We start from the raw sequence: 18,689 nt of genomic DNA, 5'->3' as shown, positions 1-18,689 counted from the left end.
TATTGGGAGTAGTATTGAGCACCGATATGGGGACGAATTCAGACAACTCAAAGTCCTCATAAACAATATGTGCCAACATGGGTAAAGTATATGAAAGTTCTGGTAGTGTGGTGAGACGTTGTATCATTACATAGCTCATACTGATGATTATCGGTTAGAGAATCTCTCAAATAAGAGTGAAAGATTTTATTATTAATTGAATATTATTGTTGCTTCATATTGAGTTGAGTTGAGACGAGGTTAATATGTTTCTGTTTTATCAGTTCAAGCAGATATTTATGTTTTAGAGTTTCTCCTTATATGCTTTAACATTCAATGTACTGATGTCATTTGGATTGCAGTATTTCATAATGCAGATACAGGTATTTTGGGTCAATAACCAGTGTTTCGTTGATCCCATCGCATTCCAGCTAGTTTGGTCAACCACCCTTGCTTTCCGGAGGGCTTCGCATTTATGGATTTTGTTTTGTTACGATGTTGTGGGTCTTCTCCTGACTTCCATCTTAGTTATTAAAGGCTTCCTAGACAGTAGTATTTTGAGTAGTCTTTTCCATTTCTGTTGTGTTTAAGACTTGAGTTGCCTTCTTTTGGCTAGTTGAATGTTTCCAGACACTTCTGAGTTTACTTTTTTTTAAGACAAAAGAGTAAATGTTTACTTTTGAGTTCATCTATTGTTGAGTAAATCTTCCACTGAGTATTGAGTCAAGCCAAGGATTCTTTCGTGAATTAATAATGATTCTGGAGTGCCAGTTACGTCTAGGTGTTGGGTCGATCGTGACAATTTTTGTTCCCTTCACATAGTTTGATGGTTATTTTTACAATTTTCCCTATATATTGATCCATTCAAAGATTTGATGTGCTTATTACTGTTTTTTAATGTAGATAGAGTAATTCTAAATGGAATAATTATTTTTGCAATAAATGTGAATATCATGGGAAATTATTGTAGCCCGCTCATTATGAAAAAGCTAGAAAGCAAACATTAATTGTGAGAAAATGCAATAACGTGACAGACGACATCCCAAGTGCTACGAGCCAACTATTTTATTTCAAGAGGAACTTGTTGTACCAGTAAGCAGATTTCTTGAAATATCTTTTAAGTCCATTTTTGTAGTCAACAAATGTAATGCCAAATCGGACAGTGAAACCAGCATCCCATTCATAGTCATCTAAGAATGACCATGCAAAATGTCCTTTCACATTTGCACCCGCCCTACATATTCAAGTTGAAATTTGAGTTTATATATGAATATATTAATTAATTAACGGAAAAGGGCTAAAATATCATTAAAGTATTGAAAATGGTATAAAATTATCATTCATCCACCTATTAGCTCCAAAATGTTCTTTCCACCCATCTATTGGGTCCAAAATACCCTTGTCATCCACCTTTTGGTTCAAAATTGACCACTTATTTAATGGTTTTATATTTAAACTATTTAAATATTTTTTAAAATACGTGTCGCTCAACTATTTGTTATAATTTAACTTATTAGTGTAATTTATAAATCAATCCACTAACCACCCATTACTAATTAAATCCCTCTAAATTAATGAACCCGTCACATTATTAATGCAAGCTATTGTCAATTGAGTGTTTTTAAAAAATATAGAAGTAAATTATCATACATTCAAGTGGCTACATAAAAATCACCGATAAACTTAAAAGTCTGACTATGTTCATCTTAATTATTCTTACGTCTCAATTATGTGATTTTACTTCATATGTAATTTTTTTTCAAAATAATATATTAAGGGTTTTAAAATAAATCATAAATATTTATAAATTTATATTTAAAAAAAGTGCATGAATTAATTCGGGATGTATTATTTCTTTACCTTTAATCATAAATTTCTAATTCAATTTTGAAAGAAAGTGTCCTCCTAAATAAGCAGTTCAACCTAAATTTTTAATTGGGGCTTCGATTCGAACTCGAATAATTTTGAATGTCATTTTCAGTAATCTATAATTTCATCGTGTTTTATTAGTGTTTATGACGATTTTGATATTATAATTGAATTGTTAATTGAGTGAGGTTTAGTAAGTAATGAGTGGGTAGTGGATTGATTTATAAATTATATCAATAAATTAAAATTATAATTAATAGTTGAACCCCCAGTATTTAAAAAAATATTTACAGAGTTTAATTTTAAAACAATTAAAAAATGGTCAATTTTGAATCTAAAGGTGGATGACAAGGGTATTTTGGAGCCAATAGGTGGATAAAAAGAGCATTTTGGAGCCAATAGGTGGATGAAGGGTAATTTTGTACCATTTTCAATACTTTAAGCCTATTTTAGGCCCTTGTCCGATTAATTAATGCACAAGTAATTAAGCAACAAAAATATCTTACTTGATGGCTTTTGATAGAAACCATAGGTGTCCCTCGTAATACCTTATCCTCATATCATCTTTAAGGGCTTGTTTAAGTGGCAATGTGCTATTGTTCGCATCAGCCATTCCTGCAAACATGCATAATGACAATTAACTAAAAAGGAAGAATAGCGCGCTAGTTTAAATTAAAGTGGTTTGAATATTATATATAAACTAATAAAATATATAATAACTACCATTTTCTGTTATGTAAATGGGAGGATTCTTATATTTTTGCTTGAGGTAAAGCATGAGGTCATATATTCCTCTTGGATAAATGTATAGCCAACTCAGCGCAGTCTGCATGACAATATAAAATAAAAATTAATTCATTAGTTCATAAATATGTTACGGAAAAATTAAAAGGAAAGGAGAGAATTAGTACCGGTGTACCGATAGGCTTTCCGTCCTTTTGTGCTGAATTATGAAATACAAATTGTTAAGTACATATATGATATTCTCTATTCCTATATTTATCTTTCATATAAAGTTTAATTAGATAATAGAAAGAATTTCAAAATTTATGATCTAGTGTGATTATAAATCATTTAATTCAATTTTAAATGTTCAATATGTTACCCTTAATTAATGAAACGATTTATAGTCACACTGCTACAAAGGTTTAAAAGTTTTTCTTTCTTTCTTTCTTAAATTTCATATGAATTAAAAACAAATTATGACAACAATGAATAAATTGAATTTGATTACTTACTAGTCATATCAATATGACCATCTGTGGTATAGCTAAGGTTAACTCTGGGGACAGATAGCATTGGAGATGCATACTGAGTAGTATAGTAATTCATTCCTAAGAAATCAATGGACCCTTTGACCAACTTTTTCTGCTCTGGTGTGAATTTTGGGAGCCGACCCCCTACGTTAGCGCGCATGCTGGCTGGGTAGTCACCATATGTAATTGGGTCCAAAAACCTGTATATAGAAATGTCATCGATCAACATTTGATAAGTAATAATAAACAAGCTAGGGAGTGCATGCAGCGGAAAAAACTCACCATCCTAAGAAAAAATCAAGTGCTTTTTGAGGGGCACCGAGTCCTAGTGGAGTCTTGATTTTTGGTACGAACCAGTGAGTTACCAAGGTGATTCCTATTTTCCCTTTTTGTGTTTTCTGAAACAAAGAATACAAATGTCAAAATGAAATTACGCGCGTGCATATATATATATATATATATATATATATACCTTACCTGATATTTTTGTCTATATAGTTTGACAGCAGTTGCATGGGCAAGAAGCAAGTTGTGAGCTACAATATATGGCTCCGTCGCAGAATCACCCTTTGTACAGTTTCCAACATAACTCGAACATCTTCCTGGTGCAAACGTACCGCTAGCATATCCATTCATGCTATAAGATAATGGCTCATTTAAAGTGATCCAATGCTTTACTCTATCACCAAATTCTTTGAAGCAAACATCCACATACTCACCATAGTCTTTCCTAAACCCATTAACATAATCAAAACATATCTTACCTTACAATTTCAAACCAAATAATACATCTTATCTATACCAAAACAATTAACTAAAATATTTACAAGTGAACCTCATCCATGTAACTCTTCGGAAAATGAAAATAGATGAACTTCATGTTTTCGCCTCTCGTAATCTCACCCTACAAGACAAGTCTATGGTCCATAGGAGTCTCTACGAGTCACACATAACACTCGTAGGAATGAGGTTGAGTTTACGAAAATTTAAGTTTCTTTATTTTGACCTACGAGTGAACATGATAGTTCATCGCACTTTTGGAGTATGGGTATAGTATATGGGTTTAGTAGGAGGATTCTAGACTTGGTGAAGTTTTTTACTTGAACTTGGGTTCTAAAAGTTGGCTCAACGAGTCGTAGAATTTTTTATAGGCCGTAGGGAGGTCTTGCTGGAAGTTTGAGCAAATTTTAGGTTTTTGTAGTCGAGTCTATGGTTGACTAATACGGGTTGTAGGTTACTCTACGGAGCGTAGATCAGAACCGTAGGTCACATCCGACAGTTTTAATGAAGGGTGGTTTGGTCTTTTTCCTCCCAAATAACCCCTATACTGTGTCGCTTAATTTAGACCTATAACTGATTTTCCCAACCCTAATTTTACCCAAACTCTCTTATTCTCTCAAATCCCCAATTTTCATTCACATTCATCCTCTCCATATTCTCTCAAGTCTCCAGGAAGAAAACTAGGGTTCTCTTTTTTTCTACATTGCTTTTTGACATAGATCCTCAAGGTATGTGGAAATTCACCAATGGATTTCATTAATCTATTGGATCCTAATGATTCTCAATTCTCCAATTCAATTTCATTAAGTTAATTAAGGTTTGATCTCAATTCTCCATGGGTCCTATATCTTATGATTCAATTGTTTGATTTCTATCTTATTATGCATGATTTGATTCAATTAAGTACTTTTCAATTGATTTCATATGCACTCATGCATTATGCATAATTTTATTTTGAATTTATGAAGTAAGCTATGGAATTGTGAATGATGATTTATGAAAGTTTATGCATGATTAATAAAAAGATGTTCTATGATCTAATGTTGTTTCTAAGATTTGTATCAATGAAATTGTGAAAGGTTTTCTCATATTAAGAAATCATGATTGGTCATGTATGCAGATTCATGATTTAAGGAGCTACTCTACAATGATTTAAGTTTGAAATAGTAACATAATTATGATTTTCCATTTATGATAATATGTCTATGCATATGACTATTCTGTTGAGATATTTACATAGCATCGAGAGGATATTGAGATGGAAACTCTCCAGTTAATAAAGGTTGGTTCTCTAGTAGTAGTCTTGTTGTCCCTAACTACATGACCCCGTAGGATTGTCATAGAAAACATAGTTAGTACCCACGTATGCTAGAAGTTCATGCTTCTTACCTTGGCAAGTAAGACATTTCTTTTTGGTGTGGGAGTAAGACACCAAATTTCATGTTATATCCAACACGGTCTATTTAGGTTGACAATAATTATCCCACAAAATGATCTATGTTCTCCTAAAGGTTTTTTTAAGCTTTCATGATGATTTAAGATACAATGACATGTTCGTGATATATGATTCTTCTATAAAGGTTTTACTATATTTAGCTTGGTCTTGCATATCATGTTTCTATTATGTCTCTTGTGATCATGGTTTATGTTTTTATGGATATCCCTCATACTTAATAAATTACATGTTCTAAGGCATACTTGTGTCTATATTATTTCATAATGTACAGTTTACCACTTCCTCTCCTCCCGCTCGTGGCTAGATACAGATCGCTATCTATTTCTTGGATTGATGAGTCCTGATACTCCGAGGGCAAGACCATGAAGACTTTACTTTTGAGACTTTGTACGTAGTATGTGAGTTACGTTCCAATCACTCTTGATGTTTTAGATTGGCTTTCCAAGACTTAATATATTTCTGCACTTAAGTTATGTTCATAATATGAGACTTCTGTTCCTTTTCTACTTGGCTCTATTATGTTGTGTTGTATGTATGTCAAGTGACTTGTGTAGGACATTTTGGGGTCTTATAGGACATGTCACATCTATGGTGTACTTTTAATCATGATAATACATGAGACATAATATATATAATTTAGTAATTAAGTCATGTGTGGCCCCTTAAAGTTGTTCGTATAATTCATTTAGACACTTTAACAAACATTGTTTTCTATTAGACACTCTAACCTTAACAAATAAATACCTATTGAACATTTTTGTGACATTCAATCAAAAGAGAAAGTGCGTGTAATACACATGCACATGATGTGACAAAATAGCAAATCAAATAAAAACATGTGGCATTTTAATTTAAAATAATTATCAAAATAAATTTTAAATATTAATAAGTCAAAATCTTTAAGAAAAGACTTTAAATTTTTCTTTAAAAAAAATAAAAAAAAAAGAAAGAAATTATACAACCCCCCTTCACCCACCCCGCACTCCACCCCATACAAATCTTTCCCTTTCTTTTCTTTCTATAACAGCTCCACCTTCCACCATTGTTAATTCTCCATTTAGAACAAATAGATATTTAACATATATTAGGTATAAACTTATCATTTTAATATCTTTTATGTCTTCTTGCTCATTTTCATTTGAATTGATGGTGTTTTCTTAAAAGATTCTCATTCTTCCTTTGTTTATTTTGATATTTTCAAATTTGTATTTTTTTTTTGTTTTTATGTTTCTACTTAGATTTGGGAGGAAGAAGGGGCGTAGATCAAGGTGGTTTGTGGCGGGAGAGGTGAAGAGGGAGAGAGAAGATATTTTATTAATGATCTTCATTTTTTCCGGCAAAGAAGCTGTAGATGATTTCCATTTTTTTTTATAAATAAGGCATCTTCATTTTTTTGATAAAAGATTGTGAATGACAATCTCCATTCGGAAGTTGACAATTATTAGAATATTAAAAAAAGAAAAAGAAAACATGAAATTTGTAAAAGTAAATATAAAATAAAAAATGACCATGGATTTGTAAAGCAAAGTGGTCTCAGATGGTGAAAGAGAAGAAGATAAAAAAAATGTTATTGTTAAAAAAATAATGAGAAAATTAAAGGGAAAGATTAAAAAGGAAAAGGAAAAATATTAAAATATGAACTTCACGCGTTCACCAAGATGTGAATTACACTTTCTGTGCCACTTCAGCAAAAGTGTCTAAATAAATCAAATTCGAGTTAGTAGAGGTGTTTAATCAGTATTAGGCCTAGTTGAGGTATCTAAGTGAATTATGTGGACAACTTTAAGGGGCTGTAGATGACTTAGGCCAAAGAAAATATGATATCTATGGTGGTCAAACATACATGAAATTTTTATTTCTAATTCAATACTTAAACCATCTTACGCTATTTTTGAACTCATAAAGCCTCCATATTCGTCCTCAATGCCTTGTGGTGTGTCCCAGTGGAAAAGCGTCACAAATGGTGTCAAACCTTTTAAAAGAAATTTAAAGAAAGGTTAGGAACCTTAATTATGATGGTTTCTCAAAGGGTTATTTTAACTAGAATGAGAAAAGTTACTTGTACCTTTTGAAATAAGCTCATTGATGACATTGTTGTAGAATTTGATGCCTTCTGGATTCACCCCTTTGCTTACCTTTCCATCTAAAGCAAAGTCGTTTCAGTTCAGTAATAATAGAATATTACTGGTCTAGTTTAACTTTGCATGGAAATTTTTTAATTTTGTAATTTTACATTAAAGTTATGTCAATGTATTAAAATGTTATTAAATCATATGGTCTTAATTAAACATGTCATGTTTAAAATTGAAGTTAAAGTGTTATAAAAAAAGGTCATTCTATTTTAAACAGAAAACAAAATTAGATCATTCTTTTTAATTGAAGGGAGCAACTATTACTGTGTCCTTTTTTTAATTTTTTGAATTATACCGAAAATAACCTTGTGATACGAACTGATTAATTGAAGGTACGTATATTCCTTTATACTTCAAAATCAAGCACTCACACCCTCTATTTTATGAAAATTGTACACAAATATAATAATGTTACTCTATTTGTTAAAAAATAAAATATTAAACTCTTTATATAATGATAACTTCACGGAACGAAGATATATTTAACTAACTAAATTGAAGATTATTTGAAGTGAAAATATAACTGAACAAACTAATGTTAGGATCAAATTCACGCACACACACTAGATAAATGAAGAACACAAGAACTTTCAAGAGAAAGAGATGAGAGATCTAGAGAGAGAAAGAGAAAACCCAATATTTCGTGGTAACACCCCGTGAGTAAACTTCCACGGCGGTGAGGTATATTTATATTAATAAATCAGAGTATTATTTGTTACAGAAAATAAATAGGAAAGCCTAAAATAGAGAATAAATAGGAAAGCCTAAAATAGAGAATAAATAGGAAAGCCTAAAATTAATCAGGCTCCACTACCTAACATGAACATAAGCAGTGCAACCAAAAGTCCTCAAGTGTGAGTACTTGAGTTCTTTTCCTGTCCACACCTCCTATGGAATCTTGAACCGTAAAGGAACTGATGGTCCTCTGTTGATCAAGTATGCAGCTGTGCTCACAGCATCCGCCCTAAGTGTTTTGGGCAGCCCACATTGTATCTTCATACTCCTTGCACGCTCATTCAATGTTTTGTTCATCATCTCAGCAATTCCATTCTGCCTTGCCTTACTAGGAACTGTTCTCATCAATTTGATTCCCTCAGCTGCAAAGAATGCCTTTAACTCTGATTTATCATACTCTCCTCCATTGGCAGACCTTAGGCATTTGACTTTCAAACCGGTCTGATTCTCAACTTCAGCTTTCCACTTTTTGAAAGTTGCAAACACATCTGACTTATGCTTCAACAAGTAAACCCATACTTTCCTGCTGAAATCATCAATGAAGGTAACATAGAATCTGGATCCTCCAAGTGATGATACTGGAGATGGTCCCCAAACATATGTATGGACCATTTTCAACAATACTTTCTTTGGCTCTCTAGGAGTCTTTGTGAAGCTTACTCTTTTTTGTTTGCCCATAACACAGCTCTCGCAAAGACCCATATCAACAAACTTTAGACCCTCTAATGCTCCTTTTGCAACCAGCATCTTCATTCTTTTAGTACTCATGTGTCCAAGTCTGTTGTGCCATAGACATGAACCGGAAGCACCTTCAGCAACAGCGGCCATGTTTATACACCCTGCAGTGCTGTACAAGGTTCCAGATTTGGTGCCACGAGCTACTACCATAGCACCTTTCACGATCTTCCACGAACCTTTCCCAAACATTGCTGCATATCCCGTGCTATCCAACTGACCAACAGAGATCAGATTTTTCTTGATCCCAGGAATATATATGACATCCTCCAATGTCCACTGGTTTCTTGAGATGGTCTTTATGCAAACATCCCCCTTTCCTTCAATCTCTAAGGCTTTATTGTCAGCAAGATATACTTTTCCAAAATTTCCAGATTTGAAGTTTTGGAACAACTCCTTACTTGGAGATGAATGGAAAGATGCACCAGAATTCAAAATCCATGATTCAACCGGGCTGTTCACACTAAGGATTAGAGCATCCCCAATGTCCTCTGCTGATTTTACAGAATCATTGTCATCTCCAAATTTCTGATTCTGTTTCTTCTTTTGCTTTGTACAGTTCGTCCGAAAGTGCATTTTTTCTCCACAGTTCAAACAAGTCACGTTTGATCTTTTCAGGGATTTCCCTCGATTCTTTGATTTTGATCGACCATGTTGATTTTGTCCTTTCGTCTTACTTCTCCCCCTTCAGTCAACGCTGAGAGCACTGCCCGATGAATCTCCCACTTCTCGTTTGTGAATACTTTCGCTAAGAACAACATCACCGATTTCATCAAACATCAGTTTCTCAGATCCACGGGAACTGCTAATCGCAACAACAGTAATATCCCAAGACTCGGGCAGAGAGTACATAAAAATCAACGCCTTAATTTCATCCTCGAAATTAATATCCACAGAATTGAGTTGATTCACAATCATATTGAACTCGTTTATGTGATAAAAAACGGATCCATTCACAGACAACTGTAAATTGAACAATATACGAATCAAATATACTTTGTTCTTCGCCGATGGTTTTTCATACATGTTTGACAGTGCCTTCAACAGATCGGACGTAGTCTTCTCCTTCACGATGTTGAATGCCACGCTTCTTGACAAAGTCAACCGGATCAACCCTAGAGCCTGACCATCTTTGAGTTTCCACTTCTGCTCCGTCATTGATTCCGGCTTCACCTCGGTCAACGGTTCGTGAAGATCTTTCTGGTACAGATAATCTTCAATCTGCATCTTCCAGAAACTGAAATCGGATCCATCTAACTTCTCGATTTCAAGCTTCGAACTATCCATCTTCTGTGATCGTGTTGAATCTCCTTAGTTATGATACCAGTTGTTAGGATCGAATTCACGCACACACACTAGATGAATGAAGAACACAAGAACTATCAAGAGAAAGAGATGAGAGATGAGAGATCCAGAGAGAGAAAGAGAAAACTCAATAATTCGTGGTAATACCCCGTGAGTAAACTTCCACGGCGGTGAGGTATATTTATATTAATAAATCAGAGTATTTTTGGTTATAGAGAAAAAATAGGAAAGCCTAAAATAGAGAATAAATAGGAAAGCCTAAAATAGAAAATAAATAGGAAAACCTAAAATTAATCAGGCTCCACTACCTAACAACTAAAATAAAGATGAGAAAAATCCTATGTTATCAAATATTATAATTAATTTAAGAAAATGCAAATATTGTACATGTTAAGGTGCAAGAAAGTCATAGTAATTATTACTAATTGTATTACATTTCTTATTAGGATTTTTCAAAGATTTATCATTAATGTGTAGAACATCTATATATTGAAGAGAAGTATACTTACATGGTAAAATTCGAGACCATGAGATAGAAAACCTGAATGCCTGCATGCCAACTTCCTTAAGCAGACCTATGTCGCTCTGCAATGCAACATTTATTTTGACGTTAATTGTTTTATAATCCTATATTAAATAATTTTTAAACTCTTTTTTTTTGTATCGATCATCTTTTTATATAATTTATTCTTGTCGTGTATAATTTTATTGATTAATGCGAGACACACATATAATCATATTGAGTTCTTTATAAAGATAAAAGAGAACTAGTTTTGGTGTGGACATGATTGGGATGTTGTGTAATGTTTAGAATTACATAAGGCTTAAGTCATATGTAGTCCCTTTAAGTTGTTCGTATGATTTAGTTAGACATCTGAATTAAGATTAGTATCTATTAGACACTTTTATCTATCCAAAACTTATTTCTATTAGATTTTTTTCGATAATCAGTAAAAAAAAAGGTAAAGTGTGTGTGATACAACGATATGATGTAAAAGAATTAACTAATTAAATGATGACATGTGTCACTTGACCCCAATAACTATAAAAAAAATATTAAAAAGAATGAAAATTATTTCAAATAAATCTTGTATCTATTTCTTAATAAAAATAAATGAAATGACAACCAATTTTACTCAACCCCACCCTACCCAATCCCCCTTCATTTTCATTTTCTTCTCATCTATTTTTTTTCTCAAACGACAAAAACCTTCACTGCAAATTACTTGTTGACTTGATATGTTTGAAAAAAATATTTTGTATTTTTAATATGTGAGTTAAAAAGATATCTAAAAAGATTGATACAATAGTGATGAAGAATACTCATCCGAAAATCGATTGCAAAGTAAAATTAAAAGGACCCAAATTAATTTCATGGAAAATTATTTTTCATTCCTTGTACATGATAGAGAAAGATATTTTAAAAGTTGGTATAAGAGTGATGAATAAAGGAAGTTTGTCAATGGTTAATCATCTTAAAATCAATTTTAAGGAGCAATTAAGAGGATAATTTAGTGAATTATTTGATATTATTTTTGATAAGTTTAGTGGGTTTACAAATTTATTTTAATGGTCATATTTATTTGAAGGTGACTGCAAATGGAGATGATTACTTTTTTCATCTCGATGTTCCAAAAATCTATTTTCGCTATTTTTTTTGTAAATTCATTTTCTTGATTCAATTTTTTTTATGAATATTGAAAAGAAATAGAAAATAAAAAAATGAAGATTCTTTAGTTTTGTTTCAAAGTTTAAACTTAGAAAAAAAGATTAGTCGAAGGGTGGTAGGATGCTCTTTCTTTTTTTACTTAAAAATATTATTTTTTAAATATTAAAAAATAATTGTAATTTATCTGAATGTCAAGTGTCAATTAAACAAGAAAAAGTCTAGTTTTTTTTTTGAAAAAATAAAAGTAAAACGATATTTCAAAAAATTTCACGCGTTCATAAGAAGTGAAAAATATTTTTTTTCGTCATATCAGTATTTTATATTTAATAGGTATACTTTTTAAACAATTTAAGTGTTCAATAAATTATAATCTTAATTAAATTATTTAAATAAAATATACAGACAACTTTAAAAAGCACTGTACACATTTAAGCTATTATTTAATCATAAAAGTGTATAGATTTAAGCTATTATTTAATCATAAATACCTTGTAACGATGATAGAAATCAACAGCGACATCTCCAGTAGAATGGTCAGCAATTTTTTCTGTAATTTACGGATAATAAATTGTTAAGAGATCCAGGGCAAAATACACTATTACAAGTGCAATTAAAATCATCTTCAAACTTGTTTTTAGTTTATGTTTTTTTTAATAAGAGGTTATTTTTTATATGAATAAAAAAAGAATAAAAAATATTCTTTATTTTTTTGGTTAGCTATGTAAAATGAAATTATTTTTCTCTCACGATTAATAATTTCACTATTTAAAGTCGATTTGAATTAACCTGATTCTTAAATAACGACCTGTTTTCTCAATTTAAAACCATGCCCAACCCCTTTAACATATAATCTTCTTCTTCCGTCAACTCTCTGTGCAGCCTTAACATTGTCAATGGTGCAACCTTAACTTTGAAAAAGAAATATTCAATCATGCCTTAGGTTATAAATTCTTGGCTTTTCTAGAGGGCCAGATGTTATATTTAATATTTTTGGATTTTATGGATACCCTTTCACAGTGTTATGTGGGAATTTGAATGGATTTGTGCACCTATTTTGATGGTTGTTGATTCACTGAAATAGATGACTGAAGGTGCTGAGTTATGTCGTTTCTGGTTCCATTTTCTCTTTCTGATGTTAGTTGTTCGTTCTTTTAGTCTGAGGTCGGGTCTTGGCACATAGAATGAGATTCAATTGGTGTTAAATAAAGATAAGAACAAGACTACTTTGGACAATTTTGTTAAAGAAATGCAAGATAATTGAACTAAAAGGTTAAAGAATGTCTTTCTTGTCCTGGATCTTAGCATTAACATTGTTAAGGTGTCCGATTAATCTACCTCTAAGGTAATAACCTTGTCCGTCAAGGTCTTCACAAAGATCTGCATTTTTCACCACTTGGTCTGTCCAGATTTGAAGATGAAGGGTTCCATTGCACGGAGGGTTGAATGAAGAAGAAGATTACAGAGAAGACGATGAGGAGAAATGGACGAAAAACTTTGTATAGAGATGAAGAATAAATTGATGAATTTGGGGATTTGATTTGGTAATATTTATTTGGTTTAGCGGTCGGGTTCAAATTAAGAAGAAGAAATTGGGTTATTTTTCTTGAGGTGGAATCGAAGGATATATATGATAAATTTGTAAACGGTAGAATATAAAAAAAATTTATTTTAAATAAGAACATAGTCAATTAATAAAATAAATTTTAAAAATATTTTTAACTTTTTTTAAAAATTATCTTCTTCTATTTAATAATAGAAAATAGAAAATTATTTCACGAGGATATGCTATTAGGTTAATAGGATCCATGAAATATGACATTTTGTGAAGTCATATCATACTGTCAAATTTAGATCAATTATGAAACAAATAGTATGACAACTTTATCAATAGGAGATTGAACCAGGTAATAAGAAAAATACATTTTTTTTGGAGAAATTCAAAAACTTGGAAATGTTATGTATAATATAACCTCATATATAGTATTGTCAATATGGACTATCTCACCCCATTTGGACTAATTCATACAAGCTTTGACATTTTATGGGTCAAGTCAGATTAGTTTATTTTTTGTGTGAGCTAAAAAATAATCGATCCTACTCATAAGTACGTGGACTACAGGCTTTATGGGTCAGACCACTTCTTTAAAATTATATTTTTTTATAATTATTAAATTAAATTATAAATTATTTAAAAATATTGTCATAAAATATTGGGGATTTGATTTGGTAATATTTATTTGGTTTAGCGGTCGGGTTCAAATTAAGAAGAAGAAATTGGGTTATTTTTCTTGAGGTGGAATTGAAGGATATATATGATAAATTTGTAAACGGTAGAATATAAAAAAAAAATTATTTTAAATAAGAACATAGTCAATTAATAAAATAAATTTTAAAAATATTTTTAACTTTTTTTAAAAATTATCTTCTTCTATTTAATAATAGAAAATAGAAAATTATTTCACGAGGATATGCTATTAGGTTAATAGGATCCATGAAATATGACATTTTGTGAAGTCATATCATACTGTCAAATTTAGATCAATTATGAAACAAATAGTATGACAACTTTATCAATAGGAGATTGAACCAGGTAATAAGAAAAATACATTTTTTTTTGGAGAAATTCAAAAACTTGAAAATGTTATGTATAATATAACCTCATATATAGTATTGTCAATATGGACTACCTCACCTCATTAGGACTAATTCATACAAGTTTTGACATTTTATGGGTCAGGTCAGATTAGTTTATTTTTTGTGTGAGCTAAAAAATAATCGATCCTACTCATAAGTACGTGGACTACAGGCTTTATGGGTCAGACCACTTCTTTAAAATTATATTTTTTTTATAATTATTAAATTAAATTATAAATTATTTAAAAATATTATCATAAAATATCGGCAAAGTAATATTACATATGTTAATGTTACTACTTGTCAATCAAATCAACGAATAAAAGTATCTTTATAATATTTATTAAATTTTTTTCAAGTAAAAGTATAAATATCAAAATAGAAATATTAATTTAATTATTTTGAATTTGGACTCTCTTTAATTTTAAATTTTAATATTATATTATATTTTTAGTTAATTTTTATTGGCACACGGCCGATCCTACTGATATTTCTCAAGTCCCACAAATCAACTAACTTATAGAGGCCGGACTAAAAACCCCTTTTCTTAATGGACTGCAAAAATCATAGCACAACCCTATTAAATCTCGGGTTACGCCAGATTGGCCCAACGACTCTAGCCCATATTGACGGCTCCATTCATACACTCGTTTGGTTTTAAATTTAAGAAAAAATTGTATATAATAGAAAATATCTAAATCAAAATAAATTCTATACCTACTGTTTAATTCATTTGTATTCCGTAGCAAATATTGCACAATTTTTGCCATTTAGTTCGGACTCGCTCATATAAAAAAAGCGAAAAAATTATTTTAGATGAGTGAGTCCGAACCCCCCCCCCCCCCCCACACACACACATATATATATATATATATATATATATATATATATATATATATATATATATATATATATATATAACTAAGACAACTCATTATCTAGTCTAGAACTATGTGACATGCACTACGACTATTTTTAAAATGAATTTGAAATAGTCCATGATAATATATATGTTGACAAATATAAACTATCCTTTATGTGAAATTCAATTTTACGATATTGTTTTGATCTAATATATAAATGTATTCTTTAATTTGATATTATTTGATAATTATGTCTCTTTGATTTTAGGTACTGATAAATAAATATTTATACTTATATAAAATTGAAACACACTCATTTTATATTTCATAATACAAATCAAGTTGAGTGTATCTCGCATAAATTATCACAAATTATTTTACATAGAATATATGTTTTTAATTGCTTAAATTAATATAAGTTTAAATATTGGAAAGGTACAATTTACAAATAACAACTAATATTAAGTTAAAGCATACGTTTACATCATTATATCAAATAGTTTATATAATACGTGATTATAAACTAGCCAATGGCTTTTCCAAGAACAATATATTATATTGAAAATTACCTAGTGAGACCGAAGCTGCTTTTTGAAGTATATGTTTAAGGAAGTTTTAAATGTTATTTTTTATGTTAGTTGAGATAATTTGCATCTACAAAAAAATTATATATCATATTTTTTTGGATAACATATATTTATAATGGTGATCAACTTTTTTATATACCTACCTTCAGCTGATCACAATTATTTAATATATATATATTTTATCAACCGGTCATCATTGACAACTCATTTCCTATATATATCTTATCTAAATTGAAGATCGTTGACTTCTAAAAAATTACTACTACCTATTTTTAATTGTAAACTTTTCACTAGCAATTACCACACATATTTTGACTGAATTAGGGAATAAAAAAATGTTCATTAGTGGGAAAATTATGTTTTATTCACAATTTTTTTTCATTATTTAGGATGGGGAAAAACCTGGATGTTTGTGGGTGAAAGTATCCCATATACTAGCTCCCCTGCCTCCTTGACGAGCTCGTCCTTCAATCTACTTATTCGAACATAAAATATTAAAAAAATGTGTGTGTGATGCCTATATTGAATTTCCATGTTATATATATATATATATATATATATATATATATATATATGGAAAAAGATTTGAAAATATTCTGAAATTATTGTAATAATCACAAACTTTTGGAAAGATCTAGTATCCTTACACTCACTATTTAATATTGTAACTTCAAAGTATATATGTGGACGGTCACGTGAACATGTTACGATTTATAACTTGAAGCTTTGCTAAATAAGATTAGTATGAAAAATTTTGTGAATACCTGATAAGCAGCTGAAGCAGCACCAAATATGAAATCAGAAGGGAAACTTGTTCGGTTAAAAGGTGCCACAAAGCGCTTCGCGGGGATTACCGCAGCACTAGTAAGATGAAGACTTACTACAAGGTAAAACGAACAAAACCTCAACAAGAGTCTTTTCATACCCATTGTTGGTAATTTTCTTCTTCTACTAAAATGGTGCAACTTCTTATATATATATAGTCAAATAAACATATAAAAATATACTCAATATTTATTGTTTCATATGTGGGAAACATGTTTCATTTTAAAATTATAAGTCAATACTACATGCCATATTCTTTCTATAATATCATAAGCATAATTAGTAAGATTCAATAATTTTAATATAGTCAAAATTAATTTTTATTAAATTTCAAAAATACTCTTTAAATTAATAAATATAATTTATTGATTAAATAAAACACCTCTGACTAGCTTTGGAAAAAAAAAAGTATCTTTTGATTGATAGAAATTATGTTCGATAAGAAAATTTTTTTTTTAAGTATATGTATATTACCTAATATATTCATTATTATTACCAGAGTAATCAATTTCCTAACGGTCACTCAATTTCAAAAAATTATCTAGCAAATAATTGAATTTTATTTTGTATCAACAAAATAACTCACTTAGACTATTCTACCAATAAATCACTTAACTTAGCCTTTTGTTATCAAAAAAATCACTCAACTAATATTATCATTAAAAGTAATTTGACATGACAAAATAAATTTGAAGAAAGTCATGTTTATGGTTAAAATAAGAGATAAATAGCTTTGAATTACTACTTCATTATATTATAAATCTATTATACTTACATGTGCATTGCGCAAATATATCAATTTATGATTATTTTAATTTCATAAAACAGAAAAATATTTCAAATATTCTACATGTTTGTCCTTCATTATTTTTATGTTGTATTAATAAAAAATATCATTTTAACAATTTATTAATTTTAACTATCCATATGTAATGTAAATATCACAGTCTCAAATTACATTTTGATACATTTTACTTATGTTTTTGTTTCAAATCCAAAAGGATCAAAATATTCATTTGCCGTGTAATATTATAATTGAATATGTATTTAAAATAGAGCGAATATAACATAATTTAATAATAATAAAAACATGTATATGAAATCAACATATACATTTTTCTATTGATAACTTGTTATAATATATATATATATATATTATTAATTCAAAATTTTAATTTTAATAGATAAAAATAAAAACTATATTTTTATCAATGGTTAGATGTGAACTTTTTCTAATATTTTAATCTATTCATACATAGCAAGTAAAACTGAAGAGATAGTGAACGATAAATGTCTAAGAATATTTACATTATCTGCTTTTTTTCTCCAAAACTTATAAATAGTTACATCAAGTTATAGCTGTACTTTTTAAAATGTACTATTATTATCCGTGTATAGAAAAGGAAAGAGATATTTTTGTTTATTTACTTACTTATTATTCACTATTTTCTTTATGTGAATTTATATATTAAAGTCATAATTAATATTAATTTGATTTAAAGAACATGTGTTGCTATTTTATTAAAAGAATATGTGTTGTTCATAATAAATAGTTATACTTATATATAACACGTTTTTATTTTTATTTTTATTTTAAAAAATATCTTTGTTTTTATAATTATTTGAGATAATAATGAGTTGTAATTTTTTGTTGCAAAAGTTGAATGTAATTGAAAGTTTCAATATTGATTATTTAAATTCTAATTGTAATTAAAATATCAATTTGCTTTATTTCTGTTTTTGTTGGGTGAATATTGTAACTATAATTTCAGACTTCAATTATATGGGTATATATGTGCCAATACCTAATTCAACGTGATTGACACCCACACTAATCCTACGGTGGGAGAACCATTTATACTTA

At 29.7% G+C, this 18,689-nt stretch overlaps 1 protein-coding gene and 1 long non-coding RNA gene across 3 annotated transcripts; one reads left to right on the top strand and one right to left on the bottom strand.

Moving 5' to 3' along the window:
• Nucleotides 1-891: 891 nt before the first annotated feature.
• On the bottom strand, nucleotides 892-16,974 carry LOC101268892 (beta-glucosidase 13-like). Of its 2 annotated transcripts, none has more exons than XM_019215048.3 (13): nucleotides 16,765-16,974; nucleotides 16,403-16,472; nucleotides 12,405-12,463; nucleotides 10,757-10,832; nucleotides 7,406-7,483; nucleotides 7,225-7,312; nucleotides 3,582-3,723; nucleotides 3,387-3,502; nucleotides 3,087-3,304; nucleotides 2,760-2,791; nucleotides 2,572-2,674; nucleotides 2,355-2,463; nucleotides 892-1,213 (listed from the first exon to the last, which is right to left on the bottom strand). In XM_019215048.3, exons 1-13 carry the CDS (start codon nucleotides 16,927-16,929, stop codon nucleotides 1,045-1,047), a joined length of 1,425 nt encoding a protein of 474 aa, XP_019070593.1. In that variant the 5' UTR covers nucleotides 16,930-16,974; the 3' UTR covers nucleotides 892-1,044. The 2 variants fall into 2 exon arrangements, with proteins under 2 accessions (XP_019070593.1, XP_004244958.1); XM_004244910.5 differs by having other exon boundaries at nucleotides 3,582-3,834; nucleotides 16,765-16,973.
• Nucleotides 6,344-6,742, top strand: LOC138337654 (uncharacterized). Its single transcript, XR_011211035.1, has 2 exons — nucleotides 6,344-6,428; nucleotides 6,579-6,742. It is a non-coding gene; the product is annotated as an uncharacterized lncRNA (long non-coding RNA).
• Nucleotides 16,975-18,689: the final 1,715 nt, after the last annotated feature.

The sequence above is a fragment of the Solanum lycopersicum genome, chromosome 8 (assembly GCF_036512215.1).
Source record: "Solanum lycopersicum chromosome 8, SLM_r2.1".
Lineage (NCBI taxonomy): Eukaryota > Viridiplantae > Streptophyta > Magnoliopsida > Solanales > Solanaceae > Solanum > Solanum lycopersicum.
The sequence above is the reverse complement of the archived record's forward strand: the minus strand, read 5'-3'. Positions and strand labels throughout refer to the sequence as shown.

Bases quoted from the DNA above. Each gene is read 5' to 3' on its own strand.
- LOC101268892 (XM_004244910.5), bottom strand. From the start codon at position 16,929: ATGGGTATGAAAAGACTCTTGTTGAGGTTTTGTTCGTTTTACCTTGTA. The intron at 12,464-16,402 runs GTTTTTCCCCAT...CGTAAATTACAG, and splicing joins TTTCACCCACAAACATCCAG to AAAAAATTGCTGACCATTCT. The intron at 2,792-3,086 runs GTAAGTAATCAA...TTCATAATTCAG, and splicing joins TGGTCATATTGATATGACTA to CACAAAAGGACGGAAAGCCT.